Below are 10848 nucleotides of genomic sequence, written 5' to 3'. Positions count from 1 at the left end.
AACATGTTTTGTTTGGTAAGATTTTAATGAGTATGATAAATTTAACATTTTTTGTTGTTAAGACAAAAATACTCTAAACTAGCATTGATGACAATTTAGTATATAAAAATGATATTTGTAGTTTTCTATATTAATTCTATTGTTAATATAGAAATTACTGATGACGAAATCGATTCACCTCCACAGACCAAAGATATATTGAATATATATATATATATATTTGTCATAACGCGATGTGCGTGTATATATATATATATATATTTGTCATAACGCGATGTGCGTGTATAATTTACATACATTAAAATATCAATAAAAAATAAATAAAAACGACAAAATTTTCTTCAAATTTTGCAGTAGTGAAAGTTTTTTTGTCACATTAATTTTAATCAGAGTGATATGACTTTAATTAACACATATGTCACATAATAAAGAATCAGTATTAAAAATCATATTTGATAGTTTAAAATGTATTTAAATAAACTTATTTAGCAATTTTCTATATTAATTCTTTCGACATCTTGGGGAAGAATCTACCGGAGTTATTTACTGAAGCTTTTCTATGTATTTGTTACAGAATCCACACGAAACTGTCAGTCATGTTTTCTGAACCAGATACCTTATCCTCCGAGCAGCGGAACAGACTCTGGTGATCCTTTATATCGTGGTTTCAGCTGTGATAACTCCACAGGTGTAATCAGCTTCCTCACATTGAGTGGCAAATATCCAGTGATAGGCATTCATGAAGCAACAAATAGTTTTGTTATTCAATACAACTCTGAAGGTGATGTTGGATGTAAAACAGGAAACATATCAATCCCTTCCAAATAACATATGCACTCAGCTTAGCCAAAGAAAAGTTAGATCTAGGAATCCAAATTTTTAACTTGATTTGAGGAGCCTTTTGACTAAGCTTAGCCTACCTTCATGACCATGACGCAAGAATAGGCCAATTTTCTCGGGTTATCAACCAACAACTCTGCAACAAGAAATTTTTCCTCTGTGCTTAGCTCTTGAATCATTTCTAATGCATCTAACGCTTTGTCCATTGCATTTTCCATCTTCTCATCAGTTGCTGGTTGTTTAACAAGGTCTGCTATAGAACTCTTGGTCACTTCTGCAACATTGTCGATGGCTGCAACGATACTATCTTCTTCTTCATTTAACCTCTTACGTTTATTTGATTTTGACTTGTTGCTTGTAGTTTTCTTGAATGAGGGGATTTGTGTCCCAGAAATAGAATCACCAGGCTCCTTCAACAACACGAAATACGTCATCAAGCCCAACCTCGATGTCATTAGATACTTCGTAATTCATATTAGGGACATCTTTAACAAAATTTGCAATGTCCTCTGCATGTTCACCAGTTGCTCGATCATATGACCTCTCTGAATTTTTAGACCACCATCACGATTCACTGCATCGCGGATAACTCTAGCATCTGCCGCCGATCCCTCCCACCCAGTAAGTGCATAAATGAAGTTCATGTCACGGTTGCAAACCCCCAATACATTTACCAAAATAGTACCTTTTCTAGTTCTGTATTTTGGTTTCTCCGAGGTAGGAACATATACGCTAACATATGTACCGTCCAATGCACCAAGACAACCCTGCAAAATTTATCATACACAGTAATGTTACATGTCATTGAATAATGGTATGTGCAAAATAAAAAACGGAAAAAGTGTTAACGAATATTAAAAAGTATTTGTACATTACCTTAAACCATTTCCAAGTTTCATTAGTGCAATTGTCGTCGACGAGAATAGGCTTAACAAGTAGTATTGGATGCAACTTAAGAATTGATCGCAAAACTTCATGGAAATGAATGCTGATTGTGTGGCCACTACGCATGAAATCGTGACCAGTAATTCGATTTTTCTTATGATGGGCCAAGATAGACAAAAACATTGCAACTTTCTCCTGAATTCGGACATATCTAGATTCTACCAGTCCTCCAACAGTAGTTAGCAAATAACACAAGTGTGCAAATGCATTTCGATTCATCCTCAAATTGACCACACATTGAACATCTCCTATTTCAATAATTCGATACAAGTGGCTCATTTGCGCATTAATTCTTCGTGTTATATTGTATGAGGCTGGTGCTCTACTCTCCAAACGTCGTCGTTTGGCAACTAACTTCTTGTATTGTAGTGTTAAAAGACATAACATCACGAAAGACCGAAACATTATTTGGTGCAGCAACACTAAAAGTAGAATTTGTCGACGTTTATTATCCATATTTCTAAGATTCTAAGAAAAATTATGATCAAATAAATCACCGTAAATGTATCAAATGTGAATGAAGGAGAACATCACATCACAGTCACGTGAGGAAAGGTTGAAAACACACAGAGAAACAAGGAAACAAGCACTGAGAGAAACATGATCAGTTCTAACATTTTACTCTATAAAAATAAAAAATCGTGGAGGGCTACCGCATCCACTGCCCTCCTATGGCTCCGTCTCTGCTTTTATATATAATGTTACAACATGAATATCGCGGAACATTGAAAAACGAATCAATGATGTTAACTGATACATCTTTGTATTTGTATTAGTCAATGATATGTGTTCTACGGTGTGCGTTTGTTTGTGTGTTGTTGAAAGCTAGGAGGAACGAAAATTGAAAGCTGGGCTATTAGAGCAAAAGAATTTAGGCGGATACTTTCTGAAAACTGCCCACTAACCCATGTACAGCAATGTGAAAACCAAAGGAAAAGCGGGAGATGATCGAACAAAAAGGAGGAAAACATTGGAACACAACACAACTCGATCAATCACAACTCAAGCACACACTTGCAAAATTCTAGCTATCAATTATTACTAACCCCACCGATTATTACGAAGTTACGATGAATGGATTTACGAAGAGTAGTCATTCTTGCAAAATTCTAGCTATCAATTATATGATTCACCTTAGACAACAATGGATTTCGGCTGAGAATGGACAGTCATTCCTCCGGACCTTCTAATCGCGAGAGCAGATTCGTAGATCTCTCATGTCAATTCTTGGGTAAAATAGTAATTTACTTTATATTTTAGGAATTGGATTGTCAATCAGTCCAAAACAATGGGATGTTTTTTCAACCAAATAGGTTTTTTTTTTTATCATGAGCTTCTTGATTAATTGGGCACATAAAAAATGAGACAAACATGAGTTTAACATTCTATCATTTACTTATCACCCACACCAAACATACCCTTAAAGTATCATATCAAGGTGTAATTTTTGGATTAAAAGGATATTATTGTCTTATTATTGATTTAAAGGCATAGATACTATTAGGTGATTTTCAATTTATCGAGGGACCAAATTGAAAATAAAATATATCTATTTTATTATAACTAGGGTTATAATCCTCAAACGTAGAGTACGCACAATACACCACAATACATAGAAAACTTTATTCCTTCTACAGATTTCTCAAAGGGTGCTCCATCCTTTGGCATTTCTATATCACTTCGGATTTCTCAAGTTAATGGATACATTGTTAGAACATCGTGTTCTCGCACCTAAGACGCAACGGAAGTTTAAAATTTTTGTTATTAGGCTTCGTGTGTTTAAAACCATACATAAGGCGTTTAGAATTATACCTTTGTGTTATTAACGATTGGACTCCAGACTATGACGGTTTTTACGCGGATATAGTCATTCTTGTAAATCCCTACAAACGGCTTGTTCTTTTGATCGTCTAATTGAGTCCATGATCAGAAGCTTTGTTCCTTGCTTGAATTGCATTAGAAATCGCAAGCGATTTGTGCGTTGAGACTGAAGCCTCCAAATTTCCAAAGCATTTGGCCGAATTTTTTATTCAAAAAAAACTTTATGTGGCCGTGACTTTCACTTGAGGGATTGAAGAGAATTTCCTTTTGTTTTGTGTGCAAAAATTAGGTTAGTAATTATGAGTCCTGGTGGTGTATATATAGAGTGAGACTCCTAATCTAATGAGGAGTTCCTCTCCCACGAGGACTCTAATTATTTCAAAATATTTAAACTCTCATATAACTAATATATAATGTATTTATTAACTTTTAATAATACATGATATAATAATATCATATACACATATTTTATATCAACATATAAAATATATACATGTATATGTATGTTAAATTAAATAACCATTATTTAATTTATAAACTAACTCATGGGTTAATTTAATTCTAGACTCCTCTAGTAGCATCGCCTCATGATCCCCTAGGTATCACTGATAGTGTCTGCAAGAACATTTAGTCACGGTTAGCGTATAGTACGGTCCCTCCAACACATATATCTCGATCGAATCTGCAACCATTGGTATATCGTGAGTTGCATGTGAATTCGATAGTGATATTGAAAGGAATTTTATTCATTGATATATTTTCCTTTTTTATCTTTAATATTTTGCCTTTCTAGACATGAGGATAATCTCGAAATTGATGATATGATCTCTTATAAATTCAATATGTGATATAAGACTATATTTTGATATGACTCGTAATATCTTTAAGATATGATATCATAATATCTTTAAGATATGATATCACAATATCTTTAAGATATTATCCTTGTTTTAAAAAGAGTTTGTTTCCTAATGAAATTGGTTTTTCTATGTTAAATAGGACTCAAAGGAGAAGAAACAAAAGGGTGAGAGAGTGACGATACAGAGCAAAAACTTTCGGAGAGACAGAGATGCATTTGTACGAAGAAAAGGTTTTCTGATTGAAGCCATCTCGTGATTGATAACTTGTTGCTGTGAAGTGCTGCCAACATCCGAAGACAACACCTAATCACCGTGTTGATTAGTGTGTGGAGTTTTGAAGATTTTTTTCACTTCTCAGTTGATGCATCCTATGTATTTTGGTTATACGGTTTGTTAGAGGTTTAGGATGCAATTTGTTACTCGCCTTAATAAGGGAGTTGTTTTATTCTTTCACTAGTATTGATTTTTGTAAACTTACAAGTTTTTCTAGTGAATTATTTTGCCCTGAGGCACCGCACAAGTATTTTATACTTGTGCATAATTTACATCTCGTATCTCGTATTATTATCATTATTCCAGCTACGTGTAGGTGTGTTAAAATCATAATTTCCGCTGCATGTTGTCGTGGGTGTTACAACACCTACGCACAACACCTACATTCTGATACACACAACACTCACTCTCAACTCACACATACACTGTGGAAACAGAACTTTCAATTGGTATCAGAGCTTCCACTTGACGCTACTAAGTGAGATCCTGTTTTGTTTTGTTTTCAGAGTGAAAAGGAATTATGGAAGGATCAACAAATACTGTATTTAGGCCTCCCGTGTTGGATGAATCAAACTATGCATTGTGGAAAGTAAAGATGAGGGTTTTTATTAAATCCATTGAAGAAAGAGCTTGGCAACGTGTACTTGATGGTTGGAGTCCACCAAAACTCGAGGATGCTGATGGAGACACTCGGCTCAAACCTGAAAGTACATGGACAATCGATGAAGTGCAAACGTCAAATTTTAATTCCAAGGCTCTCAATGCTATATTCTCGTCTGTTGACACAAGGATGTTTAATTTAATCACCAATTGTGTTTGTGCCAAAGAAGCTTGGGATATACTTCAGAAACATTGTGAAGGATCCGAGAGTGTGCGTAAAACTAGGCTAAGGATGGTGGCATCAAAGTTCGAAAGTTTGAGAATGGAGGACAAGGAGTCTATTCTTGAGTATGACTGTCGGTTGAGACAACTCTCAAATGAATCACATGGCCTAGGAGATCCCATACCAAATGAAAGATTGGTGAACAAGATTCTAAGATCTCTTCCTGAGAGATTCAATGTCAAAGTTTGCGCTATTGAAGAATCTAAAGACACTTCAACGATCAACTTGGATGAACTAATGAGTTCTCTCAGAACTTTTGAGATGAATCTTGATCTACAAATGAAGGATAAAGGGAAGACAATAGCCTTTGAAGCCTCAACCGAATCTTATGATGAAATCCTTCAAATATCTAAAGAGGTGGATAAGTCTGATTTAGGTGAAGAATCGATCTCTCTGTTTACTAAGAAATTTGGTGATTACTTGAAGACTATGAGAGAAAAGAAGAAAATTGGACAAAAATCTGAACTGCCCAATAACACCACTTTTGCAAAAGCTCAAAAGTTTACTCCTATGAAAGGACAGTTTCGACCAAAAACCGAAGTGCAAATCCAATCTAATGTCAGAAACCTGGACTCGATGCAATGTAGAGAGTGTTCGGGATATGGACACTATGCCAATGAGTGTGCCAATCGACTTAGGAAAAACAAAGGCATGACTGTCACCCTGAGTGATGAAGAGTCTGATGATGATCAAGGATCAAGTGAATCTGAAAATCACACATCGTTATCTTCTGTGATCAAGGAAAAACGCTCAATGCAAATCAATCCTTTGGGTGTTGCCACAGGTGTTGCAATACCTGGCCGCAACACATCTTCGAATTCAGTATGTCTTAAATCTACAACCCTTGCGGAGGCAAGTCAGTCTGAAACTCAAGAGGTAGATGATGATGAAGTCACTCTAGAAAGTGTGCAGACGATGTATGAAGAATTATATCAAGACTGGATCAAAAGAACTAAAGGAAATGCAATTCTCTCCAAAGAGAATGCTGAGTTAAAGTCACAAATTTCACGACTTGAAGTAATCTTAAGCAAGAAAGATTTGGAATTATGCAAAGTCAAAGAGGAACTTGGAGAAGTAACTCAGATTCTTGCCAAGATGAATTCAAGTTCATCCAAACTTGATTCACTTTTGATGATTGGACAAAATGACAAAGCTGGACTTGGTTATCCGAACAGTCTGTTCGAAATTGGAGAATCTTCCAATACTGAGAGAAAACCAACTGTTTTTGTCAAAGGAAGTGTTGAAACCTCAAATGCTACACAAACTGAAAAAGGTGCTCCATCTAAAAGGAAAATATCTACCAAGAAGTCCAAATCCAGAAAACGCCACTTTATCTGCCACTATTGTTTTAGACCTGGTCATATCAAACCCTACTGCTTTAAACTGAGAGATGATTACAAGAGATGGGAATCAGAACAGGTGTTGCCACAGGTGTTGTATAACACCCGACGCAACACTGCCAGCAGAAAACCGACGGTAAAAAGGGTTTGGGTACCAAAGGCTAAGATCCAATGTTCCGTTATTTATACTTCATTAAAGACTAACATTGCAGGAATATGGTACTTTGACAGTGGCTGTTCGCGCCACATAACAGGTTCTAAAGACCATTTGATTGACTATGTTGAACTGAGGAGTGGTCATGTGACATATGGTGGTGGTGCTAAAGGAAAAATTGCTGGCAAAGGAACCTTGAATGTTGATGGACTGCCTAATCTACACATTGTGCTTTATGTCGAAGGGCTTAACTCAAACTTAATAAGCATAAGTCAACTTTGTGATGACGGTTTGCATGTTAAGTTTGATAAAGACAATTGTGAAGTGTTTGATAATTCTAATACTCGTATTTTGACAGGTACAAGGTCTGCTGATAATTGCTATCAACTTGGAGAAGACTTAGTATGCAATCATTCAAAAGTAAGTGAACTAAACTTGTGGCATCAAAAATTGGGACATGCAAACTTCAAGACATTAAAGATCTTGGTAAGTACGATGCTGTGAGAGGTATGCCTAATTTATCCTCTGGAATTCCGTATGTTTGTGGTGCATGTCAAAAGGGTAAGCAAACACGTGTTCCCCATCAAGTGTTGCAACACTTTGGGACAACACGATGTCTTGAACTCTTGCACATGGATCTTATGGGTCCAATGAAAGTGGAAAGTCTTGGAGGTAAGAAGTATTCATGCGTTTGTGTGGATGATTTCTCTCGCTTTACTTGGGTAAGATTTCTTAGAGAAAAATCCGATACATTTGATGTTTTCAAGAAATTACATGCTAAGATTACTAATCTACATAATCTGAGGGTTGGTAAGATAAGGACTAACCATGGTAAAGAATTTGAAAACTCACACTTTATATCATTTTGTGAAAAGAGAGGGATAACTCATGAATTTTCGGCCCCTAAGACTCCTCAACAAAATGGAATAGCCGAAAGGAAGAATAGGACACTGCAAGAAATGGCTAGGGTCATGTTAAGTTCAAAGAATATTTCAAAGAGATTTTGGGCCGAGGCCTTGAACACAACATGTCATATTTCAAATCGTGTGTACTTAAGGAGTGGTTCTACTATGACATCCTATGAAATCATCATGGGAAAGAGGCCGAACCTTAAGTATTTTCATGTCTTTGGGTGTGTATGTTATGTTTTGAATGACCGAGACCATCTTGCAAAGTTTGACTCTAAAAGTGGAAAATGTTTATTCGTTGGTTATTCATCTAATAGTCGTGCCTATCGCGTGTATAATCTGAGAACAAGAACGACTATGGAGTCTATTAACGTTGTTTTTGATGATCTTGCAGATCTAACGGGAAAAACAATCGAGGATGATATTGATGGGCTGCTGAACGAAAGTGAGACACTGCCTAACACAGATGTTGCACCCGGTGTTGTAACACCGGAGACAACACCTGCACTGGCAGAATCAAATGATGAACTAGGAAAGTATACTGAGAATGATGACAGTGTAACCAATGAAGAGATTGATATTCCCAGCAAGGTTCAGAAAAATCATCCATCATCTCAGATCATTGGAGAAACATTTGGAGGAATGCAAACGAGAAGAAAGGAGAAGGTAGACTATCGCAAAATGATGGGACTAGTATGCATGACTTCCGTATACTCTCAAGTAAGTCACTCTTGTTTTGTTTCACTCATGGAACCCAAAAATATAAATGAAGCCTTAAAAGATGAATTTTGGGTTGATGCAATGCATGAGGAACTTGAACAATTTGTTGGGAATGATGTGTGGGATTTGGTTCCCAGACCCGATAATGTGAATGTTATTGGAACCAAATGGATCTTTAAAAACAAAACTGATGAATCTGGAATTGTTGTGAGAAATAAAGCTAGGCTAGTGGCTCAAGGGTATACTCAAATTGAAGGAATTGATTTTGATGAAACGTTTGCCCCTGTTGCCCGGATTGAATCGGTTAGACTTTTACTTGTTATTGCATGTCACATGGATATAAAATTATATCAAATGGATGTGAAAAGTGCCTTTTTGAATGGCATCTTTAAAGAAGAAGCTTATGTAAGCCAACCTAAAGGATTTGAAGATCCACACCACCCGAACCATGTCTACAAGTTGAAGAAAACACTCTATTGACTTAAACAAGCTCCAAGAGCATGGTATGGAAGGCTTACTGAATATCTGCTTGACTTAGGCTTCAAAAGAGGTGAGGTTGATAAAACCCTTTTTATTCAAAAATCGAAGCATGATATTCTTGTGTGTCAAATTTATGTGGATGACATCATTTTTGGTGCTTCTTCTCAAAAGCATGTTGATGAATTTGTTAAATGCATGTCTACCACATTTGAAATGAGCATGGTAGGAGAATTAAGTTTCTTTCTTGGATTGCAAATTAAACAAATGCATGATGGTATCTTTCTATGTCAATTCAAGTATGCCAAGAATTTGGTGAAGAAATTCTCTACTGAGAACACTAAGCACATGAAAACACCAATGGGGTCGACTGAAAAATTGTCCAAAGACGATGTTGCGGCAGGTGTTGACAACACCCAGTATCGCAGCATCATAGGCAGTCTTCTTTACTTAAGTGCAAGTCGTCCCGACATCATGTTTAGTGTTTGTTTGTGTGCTAGGTACCAGGCTGATCCTAAAGTCACTCATCTAAAGGCTGTCAAAAGAATTTTGCGATATATATCTGGAACAGTTGACTTAGGTTTATGGTACACCAAAGAAACAAACACCAATTTAGTGGGCTTTAGTGATGCTGACTGGGCTGGAAACTTAGATGATAGGAAAAGTACCACGGGTGGGTGTTTTTATCTTGGTAACAATTTGGTGTCATGGTATAGTAAAAAGCAAAATTGTGTATCTCTGTCCACTGCTGAATCTGAATATGTTGCAGCTGCTAGCTGTTGTTCACAACTTTTGTGGATGAATCAAATGATTAAATACTATGGTTTCAACAGTGACACCTTAATTGTATACTGTGACAATTCAAGTGCAATTGATATTTCAAAAAATCCAGTACAACACTCTCCAACGAAAAACATAGACATTAGACATCATTTTATTCGAGATTTGGTTGATAAGGGTACAATTCGAATGGAATTTGTTGGAACTGAGAACCAACTGGCTGATATCTTTACAAAACCATTGGATTTTGAGAGATTTTTCAATCTTAGGAAGTCTCTCAGCTTGTGTACACAATGATCACTCACGGATGTTGTCCTCGGTGTTACAACACCTGTGGACAACACCCAGCATGCATGTGCATTTTATTTTTAGGATGCTAGACATATTGCATACATCCTGCTTTGTGTGAAGCCTGTACAAGTGTAGGATACTGAATGGCGTGCTCTCAGTTGTGAATCAAACTTTCCATCAATATTCTCCAAAGAATGGTGTGTGCTCAATCTAAGTCATAAAGCTGTTGAGGATGATCATGTACCACATGATCTTGTCCAATGTAGATAATGACTTAGAAAATTCTTGAGTAATATGGTGAAAAATAGAAAAGAGAATAAAATAGAACAAAAAAATGTTTAGAAGAAAATGGAAAAAGCTACCTAGAGGAGTCCAATGAAGACCGTTCTTCTAGTGTGGGAGCTACCACTTCTAAGTCAAAATACAGATGGAAAAAGCTACCTAGAGGAGTCCTATGAAGACCGTTCTTCTAGAGTGGGAGCTACCATGTCTGAATTAAAGATGTTCAAGAAAGTTTGAGTCCAACTTGTGAGTATTGCCAAGAGGTGTTGCCAAC

General features: G+C 36.4%; 1 protein-coding gene and 1 long non-coding RNA gene across 2 annotated transcripts; one reads left to right on the top strand and one right to left on the bottom strand.

Annotated features, from left to right (window-relative positions):
* Nucleotides 1–1380: 1380 nt before the first annotated feature.
* Nucleotides 1381–3002, bottom strand: LOC142548069 (uncharacterized). The gene is made up of 3 exons (XR_012820859.1): nt 2919–3002; nt 1717–2253; nt 1381–1607 (listed from the first exon to the last, which is right to left on the bottom strand). It is a non-coding gene; the product is annotated as an uncharacterized LOC142548069 (long non-coding RNA).
* A 2257-nt stretch (nt 3003–5259) lies between these two features.
* LOC142550037 (uncharacterized) lies at nt 5260–7620 on the top strand. Its single transcript, XM_075659281.1, has one exon. It carries the CDS (start codon nt 5260–5262, stop codon nt 7618–7620), a length of 2361 nt encoding a protein of 786 aa, XP_075515396.1.
* The last annotated feature ends 3228 nt before the right edge of the window (nt 7621–10848 follow it).

The sequence above is a fragment of the Primulina tabacum genome, chromosome 6, assembly GCF_025594145.1.
Source record: "Primulina tabacum isolate GXHZ01 chromosome 6, ASM2559414v2, whole genome shotgun sequence".
NCBI lineage: Eukaryota > Viridiplantae > Streptophyta > Magnoliopsida > Lamiales > Gesneriaceae > Primulina > Primulina tabacum.
This window is presented reverse-complemented; position numbering and strand designations above follow the sequence as displayed.